This window comes from Rhopilema esculentum, chromosome 2 (assembly GCF_057945365.1).
Source record: "Rhopilema esculentum isolate cy_ngs chromosome 2, ASM5794536v1, whole genome shotgun sequence".
Lineage (NCBI taxonomy): Eukaryota > Metazoa > Cnidaria > Scyphozoa > Rhizostomeae > Rhizostomatidae > Rhopilema > Rhopilema esculentum.
Window position 1 is genome coordinate 231,375 of NC_142816.1, and position 16,021 is coordinate 247,395.

Sequence of the window (16,021 nt, forward strand, 5' to 3'; positions counted from 1 at the left end):
ATGTACTCAATTTGAAGATCATCATTACTCCTCTGCCTTCGCCTTTGTCACTTTGAAAATTCTAATTTGACGAGATATTCCATGTGAAAAGGCTTTTAAAAGAAAAAGAGTCAGGCAAAGGAAAGTTTTTTAAAATATCGAAAATGAAGAGCAATTAATTCACAAGTGATCTTTGTTTGTCATAACAAACTCTGCTAACGAGCCAATGCGCCTTTCCTTTCGAGGAGCAAAACTACAAAACAGTCTTCAACTGAAATCAAGACAGCATCGTCTTTAACTTATTTAATACAGCCAATTGAAACTTTGTTGATATTGTAAATACTGTGTAATCTCTGATAGGTTTCATATCATATTGCGTTGTATCCTAGAGTTTTTTCTACTGTTATTGAGTGCCAATTATTAGCCTATATGGCAATCTACACCGATTTCACAAGCAGGCAGAGGTAGAAACTATGCTACAAAGAGTTAGCTTTCTGAAAATGCCAGTAACAGAGAAACTTGCTTTGCAACTCCTAGTATTTGTAAAACTTTTCTTTTCACTATTCTAACATTGCACAAACAAAAGCAAAACCAAAAAAAAAGTGAATTTAGAAATAAAAGATTTAGTAAAGGTCTCTATTATGATTATCAAGATTAGACTGCTTATTTACCAATAGCTTCGCAACACAATAATTTACTGCTGTATCTTAAATTCAAACATCATTTATCGGAGATAACCAACTATGTCCTCAATAAAGAATGTCTTTGTCAATGTAGTACAATTAAAATTTGGTCTCGCACATAGAGCAAAAGAAACAAAGCAAATATCTTTAATTGTCAGTGTTTGAAAATTTTGATTACAAATTATTACATAAGATACATCAAAAGATACACATTCCGCTTGAGATCTCTAATCATAAAATTACATTGAATTAATATCACTCTAGTTTTATACCATCGTCAATATATTCGTTTTTGAGAGTTTTATACAACACTTTCAATCTTAAATCACAGCTACAAGAATCAACCTTTACAAATATTAAGTCTAAAAATTTCAAAGATTGAATGACAAATGCATAATCACATTATCAATTATGTGTGCAACTATCCATTATCAATTAACTAATTAAATGCTGTTACAAAAGGTTATGGTTACAGAAGACACAATATTGGTTCATAGCAAAGTTTCTATTCACACAAAGGGCAAGTTAAACGTCTGCTCCATGATTTTCAAGAAGCCGATCAAAATTGTCATGCTTTTGATCCTTTATTATTTATTAAAACATGTTTTTTAAATCGATCAGATACAACGCTATTTTTACTATGGTTTCTTCTAAACGTCTTAGTAAATCTCTCTTTCTCTGGGTGTCGTGCTCCTTCAAAGCATGGCTGACTGTCATGGCCTTCCACTCTACCCTGCTCTTAGCTGTCTTAATCAATTCTTTAGCTTCTACATTTGCCCACGTGCTCAAAGCCTTCACATATCCAATTCTTGATCTTCCTCTTCCTTTCTTTCCTTCTATCTTTTCAGTAACCGCTAGGTGCTACAAGCCTTCCCTTCTCATCACGTGCCCAAAAAATCTTAGTAAATATTATCGACTAATTAATATGTACTCGACGGAATAGCAAATTCTATTCTGTTATGTCCATGAATAGATACAATAGCAGCTAAAGAACTAAATGATTTATTATTCGAAACTACAAAGCCAATCATAATTTTGATAGTTATTTTGATCATGCACATAACAGGTGAAAATAAAAAATAAGGATAAAAATGAAAATGACCAGTTCAATGTGCCAAAGTCAAGTCTTCGGTTCTTTGTAGCTCAATGTGGTTGCTCAGTTCTGCTGGATCAACTGGATAGGTTTTGATAGTATGAGCTTTCTTAAACTTCAATGCACAAACTATCAAGAAAACCAGTATAAGAATACCACCAACAACTGAACAAGAAATGATGGTCGCCATCTTTCCCTTGTTTTTGGCTCTGGTTGACACTGTTGTTTTGAGAGTTTCATTCTTTGAGTGAGCTGAATGAAAATTTCTTTTAAAAATTCAATGTTCCTTAAACCATATCTCTATTGATATTAAATATATTAAATGCATTCTAAACAAAAATTGCGATATTATGTTAATGGAAACTGACGAAAAATGCCACGGCAACAAATTTTGTTAAAGGGAACGTTCCTTTTTTAAATAACTTGCAACACCAGCTTTGCAAAAGTTCTTATTCCAGATAAGTTGATAATGTTAAAATTGAGTTCGAGGATAGAAATCATTATAAAGCTTTGAATGTCAATAAAACTGCGCCAGGAACATTGACAGGTTTCAGGCCTCCCCCTTGCCAGGATTCATTTCGATTTTCAAACCGTTTTAAGCATTCGAGCCTTAGGAGAACTCTTTAATGTTTGATCGAATGTTCAGTGAATGTATTTAATACTTTACCAAACAGAATTCTTGGGCTTCTCGGATTGCAAAAAACATGATCACAAATCAATTCCAAACCTTACTAACCTTTGGTAGTTGAATTGTTATGGTTGGTGGTAACATTGTGTTTTTCCGAGTTGGTTGATGGTCTATCTGTTGTTGTTCGATTGCCACTTCCTATAAACAGAAATATATGCCAAGGCTACTTTCAAACATCAACATAGCAGGGCAAAAAGTTTGAAGGATCACTAAAATCCTTATTACAGTTACACATTTAGCAATCACATATATAACTTAAGGCTGTTGTGAAGATACCCATTCGGCCTGAAAAACACCAGTTCATAGACACTTTATACACACTTTTATTTATATAAATATAAGAATATTAAGCTCAAAATCCTCGAATCGTCAAGAATATTTTAAGACTATTTCTCAGCCTCAGGTCGTTTATTTGTGTCTCGTATTTGTCTGCAGTTGCCTGTTTCGCGATGACAATAACAGAAAACTGGATGACTTGCATATCTCGTTGATCCAAAAAGGGTGATTTCTGTACGAGGTTGGACTGTGTTCCCCTGAAACCATTTCAGATTTGAAAAAACACTTTACAACCTATATTCAAGCTCAAAATGAGAATGTTCTCAGAATATTGAGACTGAGCTAAATTTAAAGTATTCTTATCAAAGAAATGAGTTTATGCTGCTGATATCTACTTCTTCTGAATCGGCATTTGTTTTGTTGTTCACCAATGAAAGAACAGGCCTTTTCCAACCATATTAGTTTTCTAAGTCGTGAATTTTTAGATAATTTCTTATTTTCATTGACAAAATTAGTAGCTATTAATAATAGAAGGCAGTTGAAATTCAGTAATTCTTGCGGCTACTGCTATTTCTATCCACAGCTTGTTTTAGACATCAAACTGTAAACATGTCACACAGCTTTGCATTATTATTTCTTCAATATAACTCCTTAAAGTGTTTTTGCTGTGTTTTGAGTGTATGTCTATTTAAGACTAGAGACTTCAAGACTAGAGCACTTACATTCAGTTCTTTTCTTATCTTGTTTGTGACTCAAATTTTTTGTTATTTCAAGTATATTCTGCGTATCAAATCAGCCCCTAAAGTAAGGTGAGGGATTAAAAAAGCCTTTCCTTACCGATTAAGTCTACCTTTGGAATAAACATTTATTTGTGTTATAAAGGTACTTTGGGAACTCTATCAAAAATCTATGTATTTGGAAATTACTATTTCAGCTTGTAAGAAAGAGTCTGAGAAAAAGCAAGTGAAAATATTACCTTCTCTTGTGGGCAAACGATCGGATGTACTTTTTACAGTGCTGGTTGACGGTGCTGTTGTTGTAGTTGCACAGATACCTGTTTTGACTGAACAAAGCAGATAAGTTTAAAGGTAATTGTGTACAAATTGGAAAATATCCAATAAATAGGTTAAGTATATGCCAAGAGATGGTCCAAAGCCGTTGTTATTAATGAATAAAGCATTATGCCAAGAGATCGTTGATGCGCAAGACTTTTAGAACAGTAAGCAAATGATCGTTGATTAAAGGTATGGATTTGAAACTCAAGAAATTTGAAAAATTTTGTGCCGTATAATATTTTGGCTTATCGTTGAAGACCAATTTGCTGCTCCATTTGCTCTATCGGTAGTCCAAACCTAAACTGAAGTTTTGTTAGGCCCTGTTGCAAAATGTTCATCAAACAGAAATATATGAGCAGTGGAAGTGGTTGCATTACTTCCAGTAATTGTTTTATTCTTTCTAACATCTTGATATTGGAAAAGATTCAAGAAACATTTCTCAAAAAAATTTTGACAGAAAATATGAAGGAAATAAGGAAGGTCCCCGAATTAAATTATTAAGCTATTTCAGCTTGTTTCAAAAAGAAAATTTAAGGTACAGACATTTTTGAAAATATTAAAATATAAGAAAATTGTTTTCGACAATTCCTTTTCCAGTATCTCAACACAATGCCTTTTCCTGTGTAATAAACTCACATCTACGCAAGCCCAGAGAGGAAATTCACGCCACTTTTATTTGTTTTGCTTTGGTCAGAAAGCTGCGAATGCAATTTACAAAAGTTGAAAACCAAACATAAACTGAACAATCGGCTTTAAAGAACGAGTAAGCTAGCTTAACAGAATTGTTCTTTCGATCGAATAGATGAAAAATCACTATGCGAACAAGGAGAGTCTATGATTATGTTTTCAAATAGCCCCTTTCATTTCCACTCCTTATCCATTTTCTGGTCATGCCTAGCTCTGTTTTGACTTCTTTTCTCGCTATCATCAAAAGTTCATAAAGACCTACAAAACACTGCACCAGTTTGTCGTTTTGTCTGTAACCGAGTTGTCATGTTCAGTTTCCAACAGAATCTTGAAATAATATGTTTGCTCCAGTGGTTGTGGTTTTTGAAAAATCGACAAATTTTGGGTGTAATGTTGCGCTGGTTTGGCCACCATTACATCAAACATTGTACAACAATACTTAAAAAGCGTCATAAATTTAAGGATTTATTCATAGCATGTTCACTGTTATAACCGGGCATTATTGCTCTTGTCAAATATTTTTTTGTTTAGGCCAATAGCACTTTGTTTATGCTTATTGAATTTTCTTGAAGACCCGTTTTAAAGGAAGGAATAAATGATTAAACAAAATGATAGATAGTTTAAAAAATTCCACTAAAAGTTTTGACATAAAACGGTATACTAGACATCTAAACTTCAGTGATTAGAAATTTCTCTAATAAATTTTTACCTGGATAAAATGCGCTGACATTGTAACTTGGCTCACATCGTAAACAGGAACTGAATGATGGACTTTCTCCATTTTTAAAGCAATAACCGTTTATCAAACATGTGCCTTCCTAGAAGATGAGCAAATAATTCAATTTTGCAAACATTTTTTCATTATTTTATAATCTAGTTATCTTTTATCACAATTTTTACAAATATTTACAAGTTTTAAACTATAAAAAAGATGAAATACAATGCTATATGCGAGAGCGTTTTTCTTTATAATTCAACTAGAAATTTACACTTACAGACAGATGACACTACAAGACGATTGTACAGGGAGTATGAATAAGCATGCCAAGACGTGACGATAAACCAGCCCTATTTAAGTGGCAGGGACAGGGGCAGGCTGATAATTTTACTATAATGGTCCTCCTAGAGGCAATATGACAAAATATAACCGCGATAATGGAAAAAGGATGAAATTTGAAAAATATGCGATTAGAGGATATAGGATGAAACATGATAAACATGCGAATAAAGGAAATAATGTGATAAACATGCGATTAGGGAATAAAGGAAGAATACGATACACATGCAATTAGATATTTCAAGAAAGAAATGCGATAAATATGCGATTAAGGAATAAAGGATTAAATATGATAGCAATGCGGTTAGGAAATAAAGGAAGATATGTGATAAACATGCGATTGGGAAATAAAGAATGAAACATGATAAACATGCAATTAGAAAACAGTTGATGAAATATTAGAAAAATGTCTTTTGATATAAAAGGATGAAATATGATAAATAAATATAAGATAGAAAAGGATTAAATATTTGAAAAACTTGCAGCTAGGGAATTTTTCCTCCAGGAATTCTTCAAGAAAGATTTACTCAGATCTGACCAGATCAGATCAGTTGGTTTTCCATTGTCAAACTAGTATTTCCAGCATAGATGCTAGGTCAAGAGGATTCTAAGCATTCTTCAAGATCTTATACAAAAATGAGGAATAGAAGAGGGTCTACGCGAGATCCTTGTGGCATGAATCAGGTTACTTTCCTAGCTTTTGAATGCACACCATTTAGAGAGCAAAATTTCTTTCTGTTTGTGAGGTAAGATTTGAACCAAATCCCAGACTTGCTCCTGACCCCATATGCGCGCAACTTTTTCATTCTAATGGCTATGGTGTCAAAAGTGTATACGTGTCAAAAGCTTTCTTTAAGTAGAAGAACATACTAAGGTTGACTTTGCTGTGATCTATGTTCTCATGCCAATAGTCAGTACTGCCCACCAGAAGGGTTATTGTGGAGTAATGTTTGCGAAAAGCTGCTTGGTTGCTCGTTAGCCGTTTATTTTCTTGAGAAAATCAAATAGCTGGGTGCGTGAGCCACTCTAATATCCTTGAAAACACAGAAAATACAGAAATGATTCAAATCGTCACTTTGCTTCGGTAGAGGGCATGGAGAACCCGAAAGTTGGAGAAGGAAAAATGGCTAGAAACAGTACTGAAATATGATAGAAATGTGAGAGTAACGGCTCACTCGCCTCGCCAAGGCTTGCTCTTGTCAAAGGAGATCTATTGTCGGACAGCAGAGCCCGTTCCACCGAAAATTGGGATGCGAAAAGGATTTAGTTAGACTATCTTAGTGTTTTAGTTTATCTTGATGAAATGAGACTGAAACATAGGATGACAACAAAATTTTGTCTCACCTGAAATTGACATGTGCCATTATTGGTGCAGTTAATGCACTTGGAATCGTAGATTGTATAATTGTGGGACTGCTTACTGAATATTATCCCATCGTTTGAGACTTCAACTTTGAATCTTACATACGGTGTGCCGTTAATTGACGAGGTGTAACTTTTGACTGGATTATCCACCATGTCGCAAGTCATCTCTCCAAAACTTAGCAATGTTGCCTTTGTAAAGATCTGTTTATCTGTTTTGCTGTCAGAAAGATTGGACATCTGCAAAAATCAATCAATATTGAATAATTGATATCAGTGCTTAGTATTTTTCTTGTAGGTTTATTGCTGTCAAAAGCACATTGGAATAGCCAATAGGGATACATATCTAGTCAGAACGTAATGAGCTGTGCATGCACAGGGAGCCTCGATGCGGAGAGGAGGCTCAAAGAACTCAAATCGGAGTTCGCCGAGTCTCCTCCAATAAGGATTTCCAAAGGCATAAAAGATGCAGTGGCGTCGCCAGTTCCAAAAGACTGGGGTGGATAAAAACATATTTTCTCAGGCACGCCCACTAAACTAAAAGAATTTTTATCTATTTTGAATTTTTTAGACTAGCAACTTTCTCAAGCAGCTTTTTTCGTAACAGTGGCTTTTTTGCCAGTGCAAAAATCGAAATCGATCTGAACAGCCGAACTCCCCCCCTTCCCCTCACCAAAGGTTAACTGTGGTAGACATGTCCAGCCCAATCCACCCCGGGGCGACGCCACTGAAAAGATGTGATGCGATTTTTAAAAATATGAACAATTTGAAAGCCACTATCAAAAAATTGTAAAACTTTTTACAACCGAAGTTTGAAAGAAGAAAAAAATACTATCAATGCGAAAACGCTCTAAAATGTTCTGAGACTTTTTATATTAGTTTAGATATATCTTCTTATTGAATAAATATAGATAATGGCTCATTTTTTTCAAGTTCATACATCAAATACCTTGATAGGTGTCATTCGACAAGAAAGGTTTCGCGAGGCGATGAAATTCCTCCCAATAACACGTATACGGGAACAATCACTTCTTTTTTGAATATCGCAGAAGCCGTTGTTCTGAATGTATCTAAATGTAGGACCAGTTGTTATATTGACAGAGCAGTCAGGTGCGGAAAACCCTTTAAAACACTCGCATGTTCCATTTACACACGTGCCTTTTCCACTGCACAGTCCAGGGCATGAAATCGCAAATACTTCAGCTGGTAGGCTTAGCGTGCCATTGCCTGATGGATCACTTGACCAGTATGTAACATTGGAAATTAAGTCATCTTTACACTTTTCAGCTAAACTCTGGATTGCTGATGTCACCAATTCAAAATCATCAGTGACCTGAAAGATACAACTGGATTTATTCGTTAAATTGTCTTTAGAATTGTTATTGTTTATACTGCTTTCAATAGTAAGTTTTATGAACAATGCTGATTTTGTACTTTAAGATCTTTCGACTGACCAGCTAACTATTTTACCAGTCAGGTATAAAAAATTGTGGCTATGACAAACCTGCATTTCTAAGAGGTATGTGATTTTTTTACATACATCTTAAATTATACAAAGGTAAAGGTATAGCCATTTTGATAAATATTGGCCAGCAAGAAAAGATGTGTACAGGGAAAAAAATATTAACATAATGATGGCTGTTGTTTCGAAATGGCGTATACCTTTATATCTTCTACACATTGGTCAATAGTTGGACTGAAATCAAACGAATCCAACTTTTGGCACATCTTTCCTGTCTGGGAGTTCATTATTGTATCTGTACAATACTTCTGGACATCTGCTTGGGTTTTTCCTGTTTTTGTTGGCCATACTGGAATGGTTATGTTTAACGGAGTAGGATCATACACATAATCGCTTGATCCATCGTCATCAGGTATCGTGATTGAATCACCGCTTCTGTGTACCGATCTCCTCTTTCTTCGACTGCAAATATCTTCATTTGCAAATCTTAATGGCTTCTGGTTTGCAGAAAACATCGCAGCTTCTCCGAGTGCTCCACAAGTTGCCTTATTTTCTACCTTTCCGTCAATCATAATCTCTTCACATTTGCAGTATTGTTTTTCACGTGTTCTTCTTTTGCATACTTTATCCTTTGGCTTGTAATAGAAGAGACTTTCGTCACTTCTAAGTCTAAAACGAATGTGAATTGCTTGCTTAGAAAATCATTTAAACATAAGTTTTTTAATCAAAGAGATAAAACACGCGTTAAAAACAATTTAAAAAGAAAGCGACTTGTCCGCAGAGACCTAGTCTAGTTGTTACCATAGATTGCTATCTCTCCAATACTGCTCGAGGAAAAGAGAATGGATGTTTTTGCTTTTACATTGCTTATAAGAAAAATAACACTGCCACTATGAAAAATACCGTTTCCATTGACTCACTTTAAAAACGGATAACTTTTAACCCGGTTATGTTCTTATCCGGCCTAATGGAAAGGCTGCCTTAGTTAAACCAAATTTGAATGCTAAGGCCGTGCTGTTTTTGCCAAAGGAAGTCCATCAGATACAGAAAAACGCAAGACTGTTGCGCACAAATTAGCAAATCAAAAAAAAATATTTCACTGAAAAAATCATTTTCATGCTCAATTCCAGTCTAAATTCCATTAAGTGAATAACTTTTGTTTCTACAGGACAAAATAAATTTTAAGTCGGTTTTGCTCCAATTCATCTGTGTATTCATTGCAGCTTACATAGAAATTTGCAGTCCTGTAAATAAAATATGCTGAAAATGTAATTAAAATATCCTGAAAACGTGCTAAAAATATACCTTTTAAATTAGCTGGCAAAATAATAATATGTGAGCTCTTCAGTTCAGGATATGCACAATGATCGGCTTGAGTTGTTAAAAGTTTAATTCGAGAGCAATTCACTAGGAGAGGATTATCACTACTAGGAGAGGAAAAACATTTTAAAATCACAAAAAATTAAAGCACAGTTTTGGTGATTGTTAGTAACTGTTTTTTTAGCAGTAATTGCAGAGCAAAAAATGTATCCAAAGCTTAGTAATGGATACAAGCTTAGTTTCTGTTTCGATCTGAAGTTTAATTTGCTGGTTAGCTTCCTTTATTACTTAACAGTGTTCTCAAACCGTCCTCGATTTACTGAGTCTAAAGACGAATCCCTCTAGTTGTTTGTGGCCTTATCTCCAAACAAGTACTTGAACAATCGACTTTAACTAATGTTTGAAGATGGCACGAAATAGTTTGCTTGTCCTCGTTGTCGTGTTTAAGTTCATTGTTAGCTATACTTTAAGATAGCTTCACTCATATTTCACACTTATATGCCAGTCTACATAATTCTTGGCTATTAGAAAATGTATATTTTAAACATTTGCTAGAAAATTTGTCCTATATGAACCATCTACATGCTGCAAAGTTACGATGGCATTATACAAAATTTTTTGCATTTTCTGCAAAAAAGACATTATGCAACAAAGATAATTTAATTTCATTTTACACGAGGTCTTATAGAGTGAAGTTATTCTTTCTAATTTTGATGCTCGCCAGAGACCTACCATGGTTTGCTAAAATCAAGAGTATGGGATTTTGCATTGCTTGGCAGGTCAAAAGGTGTATACGTGCCCCAAGAGTCTGCACCTTACGTTTTATAGACATTGCTTTCCTCTTAAAGTACGTGAGATACATAATTTTAAAGTTGATTCCCAGTTTTAATATCAACAGGTTGTCTGCGAAACAGTGCACAAAGATTTTACCTTTTATCTAAAAAATGGCATACATAATATAATGTGATACAAAATTGTAATTCCGGAGCGTCCATAGACACCTAAACATTTTAACCAGTACGTTGTAGTTTAGTCTTTAGTGAGAGAATTTGATCCAAAAGGCATTTGAAAGAATATCTAAACCCACCTCCAACTTTCCGTGAACTCCTTTGGTGCAACTCTATGTGGCGGTAGCTTAGTATCCCAGATTGTTTCACTTTTACTTATAAGTTCATTGTCTCTTTGGTCATCATATGTTCCACAAAGGCCTAAGGTCTTGCCATGATACAATGGAGGGAGTTTAACTGTGATGTCCCCAAAATATGTATTACCGTGGCTCCAGTAAAATGTGTTGAACGTGATAGTGGCTCCAGATGAGAATGATATCTATCAATATAATTTTGTGATATTTCAGTTTTAAAGATACAATGGTAACTATGTCATCAAACCAGATGGTTAGAACTTTTGAAGCGAGATACCCACGGCTCCCCTCCGATAAGGCTCTACCATTGCACGACCTCAAAAACTACAATTTCACACAACGGCAACTGAAACTCGACTGACATTACAACAAAGAATCACACACAAACATCCTAGTGACAACAATGAATAGAAGTTTAATAAAAGGTAAAAACAAAGGTATTGATGCAACATCTGGCTTTGAAAAAAGCAAATTTTTGAAAAATGCTAAAATTTTTCGTCTTTTGTCGACATACTAAAGCTCTTCAGAGTATAATCGTCAGTACATTAATCGAAAACTCTACGCTAGGAATTTTACATACCCATCAAAATAGGCCAGTCAGAAACGCTAACACATGACTGTGGAGGTTGCTTAATCAGTGCCGCTTGCCTATTGAAAATATTACCAATAGTTGAAAACGAACTCCTTCTGTCGATACAATATCGATTTTGTTATGTTTATGTAAACAGATGCCAAATCTGCTAGAGGGAACGACCATCGGGCTCTTATAATTTCGAAATTATAGTTTTTGCATAATATTAAGAGTTTCAGACGAAAAGCTTCAGTCTGTTTCAAAATATTTACTTTTTGCAAAGGTGTTTCTTTTAAATTTTGTACCATTTCACAAGTAATTAACAAACAATATACATATGAAAAGCTAGCTGCTTATCTTTACAACTGTTTTTATAGAAATAATCAAACCAGCCACTTCCATAGCGACGAAAAAGACAATTTTAACTAATTTCGAACGGATAATCGTGGAAAAAAAGCAAGACAAGTTGAGGTCAAGTCCTTGTCTGACTTTTGAAGAATTTTCACCATTTTTGATGACGTAATAAAAAACATGTAACTTCCGGCTATAATTTTTCTTGGCACATCTTGGATTTTAAATCTCCATCGTCGATTAGTTTAATGAATGTGAAATCAAATAAGAGATTAGGTAGTTTGCTATTTTTTTCTACAAAATTCCATGTGTTGATCCTTCGTTTTGGGATATTTTAAACGTACCGAAATAAAAACAAAAAGCAGTTTTACATATGGATCATTGACAGAAATTAATCAGTAATCAAAAACCTTCTTCATTGATACAACTATACGTAAAATATCTTCAAGATAGCATTTAGGGGAAATTATTTTGATCTCATACGATTTATATCTCTAATTTATTTCCCGAAATCGATAGGAATCTGTGCCCCTTCTGGAACTGATCCCCGTGTCCCTAGGTAAAACGATAAAAAGTTTGATGCTTTGTTCCAATCTGTCACGATTTTCACTTTAAGCAACTGGACTAAAAACAGAAGTGAACGAAATCAATCCTTACTTTTATCAAATTTATAAGGGCTCAGAATGGAGCAAGATTTTTTGACACTATTAAAAGTGGCGGAAGTAAACAAATCTGCCTCACAGCGTACCAGATCAGTGCAGCGTACCTGTGAGTTAGACCCCGTTTACACTGTCCCGGGACAATTTTGTACCGTTACGGTTCGCAAATGTTTACACTGTCGCGGTTCCAAACTGTTCCTTTTGTGCTTTAGGCTATCTTGGGCGCACTTTATTTTCATCTCAAGCGAAGAGAACAAAGCTCAATGTTGATAGTCTAGATTCTAGAAGCACAAAGGAGTCTCCTTCTTCCATTTTTCCGTGAGAGAGTTTCGAGGCAAGTCCACACAAAGGGGAGCATTACCACCCGACGAGGGACTTTACCAGAGCAACTTTTCGTAGACCAGCCTTTTGTGTAGAATTCAAAACTGGATGTTGGTCGGGCGGGAGAGGAGGGTTTTCCGAGATACATGGGGTTTTGTCCAAAAATTGGAATGCACACTGTGAATCGACTGTCAGTGACAACCTGAGGCGGAACTTTATCAAACCAGTTTTTTCTAGACTAGTTTTGATGTAGAGTTCAAAAATTGATATCAATCGGGTGGGAGAGAATATTTTAGTGTGCTTCCACGTAATTGCCATGCAGTTTCTCCACAGCAACAACTACATCTCTGCCCAGTCTTCAACATTTTTCTATCTGCTGACTACTACGCTATGTGCACAGCATCTATCAGGGTCGATACATCCAACTTATTGTGAGGTCTTGCTTTTTTGACGTTGAATTACCATCATACTTCTAGGAAATGATATGCCCAGCCTTCATAAACTGATAGATAACAGAAATGGTAAAAACAGAAAGCCCTATTATATGATCTTTCAGCATATGCTCTCACCACCATCTAAAAGTAGCCCTTGTTTGCCTTCACGGATTTATAGGAAACGGTTCTGTACAGTATTTTCTTTGCTAAGGAAAAAGGGTCTTCTGGAACATCATAAAAACGACCAGGAGTTTCTAGCCAAGACTTGAAAAAGTACAAACGTTGGTTGCGTGGGGTAAACGACTTGGTGCTATGAAGGATGCAAGAGACAAGAAAACTGCAGATCTATCTTTATGCCTCTAGGCAGTTTAAGATTTATGAAGCACACCCAACGCGCCAGCTATATTACCAGCCTTTGGAGACCGAATAGAAGAGCTATATTCAGAAATAAAAAACGACTATTGCATCAGTTAGATTATTGTCGAAAAAGTCTAGATGATGCAGATAATGCGGACACTGAACAATTCAGTGACAGTGCAGAGACAGAAAATTTAACGACATGACAGTTTATGGTTTTGAAATTATCATCTGCACAATAGATGCTAATGTAAATCTGTTTCGGTTTCAGGTTTGAACGTTGTAGAGATAACTCGCACAACAACTTATTTCGATAATTCTTTTTTCCGAACCAGATGGTCCTAATTTCATCCCTCTCCCCAAGTCAAGAACCCAAGTGCTGAAAGCAGTGCTAAACTATGTCCACTGGAGATGATATTTTTGTTAAACATGCACGAGAGATACAAATTGATCTATTAATAGGACGCTCGGCGGTTTCATTCCAATACTTTGACAAAGCCTTCTGTATCTCGAAAAGCGGAGAAAGCCCTTCTTTGTGATGTGGCAAAGAATGCCATGTTGGTTAGCTTCTAGTATGGTCGGGCAGCTTGTATGGCCAACAAGTTAGCTGCACTTGGCTCGAATGGCTGTCCCTAATTGGATAACTTGTCCAATTGTAAACAAATATTTTGATTGGTTAAGCAAATTTCTCTGGAATGCTTTACAAAATTTCAAAGTTTTTAACTTTACAAGATTCAATTTTGCAGCATGAAAGTTAGTTTTTGTCAGATGAAAGACCAACGCACATTATTCGTTGAATGATTTGTCACAAAAATAAAGCAGAGAACATTAAAAGTAAATGGAATTAATTTTACCGTGAAGAGACGTCCAGTGGAATCTACAGTTACAACTGTACCATCAGATCGCTCCATCTCTTCTTTCCGTGGCAGACGTGGTCGTGGGATGCTATCTCTACACATATCGATGACAACAATATCTTCCCCTTCTCTTGCAGCAATTCCGCAGTTACAAGCAACCCTGGCGCACTGCCATGTCCTTATGTGAATCTTGGCGAACCAGAAGCAAAATGCTTACAAATATTATTCATATTTCAGGGTGTTTGCATGAAACTAAAGCAAATTTTTTAATAGTCAGGTGCCTAGACAAAGACAAGGGGAAGTACATGGCCCTCACTCACCATCAATTAAATTTCATTATTTATAATCGATTACTTGACTATTGAATCTTTTTGCTCCGTTACTTTAAAGTTTAAGGGGCTCGCTCATAGATATTTGTTTTTTTATTGCAACAGGTGTTTCAACCGGAAAAGGGTTTCTTCTGATTTGCGATACAAGATTCTGCATACAAGATTCTTAATATTTCCATTTGAGCTCAGATGGGCTTTTATTTACTAATATAGGTTTTTATCATTCCTGTTTCAAGTTATCACGTATCAGCAATGGAAGGGTGGTCATTGTCATTAATCAGATCTTTGTGCCTCTGTCTCCAAGTTTATCTTCACAGCTTAGTTTGAAATGATGGTTATGCCTAAAAAGATTTTCTCTTACCTCAAATGCATTGTTCGTAGTTCTAACCATTTGATAATCTCCTACTTGGTAATGGTGGTAATATCTAAAAGACATTTGTCATAATAGGCCTAAAACACATTGAATATGGCTCTGAAAAAGGCAACATTTGAGTAAACTAAAGCTTTTTCATCTGACACTCTTCAGAGTCTATAACGTCAGAACATAGATTCATTGTCGTCGTCGCATTCGCCAGCTTCTTGTCACAGTCTGGGACCTAAGTGTCGCCTCAGATATGAAACGGCTATCTGGTCGAGTAATGTATTTGCAAATATTATAAATTATAAATGTAAGTGTCTCAAATACCAAAGCAAGTCATTTTTTGATAAAAAAAGAGATCTGCAAGGTACTAAATAAAGGGCACGTGTCCTTATTTAGAGAAAATAAGTAAATAGCTACTTTAGAATTTGTGTAAATAACTGAATAAATGAGTGAATAACTTAAGACTTACTGGGAGCCGAATGTTGTTATATGGGGATCGCCAGTAGAATAGCAGAATCCCCACTTCTTGTCACTTGTAATAACCTTCAAAATAATACAAAAATTCAAATTTATGGTCGGTCAAGATAATGGCATACCGTAAATCTTCGAATTAGCTCCCTGGGGGCTTATTAATTTTTGATATTTTTGGACGAGGGTTTATTCGAGGGGGGCTTATACGAGGGGGGCCTTATAAGATAATTGTAGACAATAAGAAGACATTATTAAAAGACCTTGTTTATTTTAGTAGGAATTTCTTTATGAGCATTTAATTAATTACTACCAAAAGTACGAATTTGTTGTGGTATTCAATAAAACGCCATAGGCAAACTCAGATGGCAAAAACTGTCAAATTGAGGGGTCCAATTCGAGAATATACTATAGCAGTGGGGGCTTATTCGAGGGGGAGGCTTATTGGAAGTCTGTAGTTCTAGGGTGGGGGCTTATTCGAGGGGAGGGGGCTTTATCAAGGGGGGGGGG

At 35.5% G+C, this 16,021-nt stretch overlaps 1 protein-coding gene across 2 annotated transcripts in view; it reads right to left on the reverse strand.

The window, feature by feature from the left end:
- Positions 1 to 787: 787 nt before the first annotated feature.
- The window catches only part of LOC135695503 (von Willebrand factor D and EGF domain-containing protein), a 42,949-nt gene continuing 27,715 nt past the window's right edge, over positions 788 to 16,021 (reverse strand). For both annotated transcript variants that reach the window (XM_065214615.2, XM_089108620.1), the window contains 11 exons: positions 15,513 to 15,586; positions 15,044 to 15,107; positions 14,351 to 14,542; positions 10,750 to 10,988; positions 8,543 to 9,011; positions 7,830 to 8,213; positions 6,863 to 7,120; positions 5,171 to 5,279; positions 3,696 to 3,782; positions 2,492 to 2,581; positions 788 to 2,007 (listed from right to left, as the gene is read on the reverse strand). In XM_065214615.2, the coding sequence (XP_065070687.2) occupies positions 1,769 to 2,007; positions 2,492 to 2,581; positions 3,696 to 3,782; positions 5,171 to 5,279; positions 6,863 to 7,120; positions 7,830 to 8,213; positions 8,543 to 9,011; positions 10,750 to 10,988; positions 14,351 to 14,542; positions 15,044 to 15,107; positions 15,513 to 15,586 (2,205 nt within the window). In that variant the 3' untranslated portion in view covers positions 788 to 1,768. The remainder of the gene's footprint in view (positions 2,008 to 2,491; positions 2,582 to 3,695; positions 3,783 to 5,170; positions 5,280 to 6,862; positions 7,121 to 7,829; positions 8,214 to 8,542; positions 9,012 to 10,749; positions 10,989 to 14,350; positions 14,543 to 15,043; positions 15,108 to 15,512; positions 15,587 to 16,021) is intronic.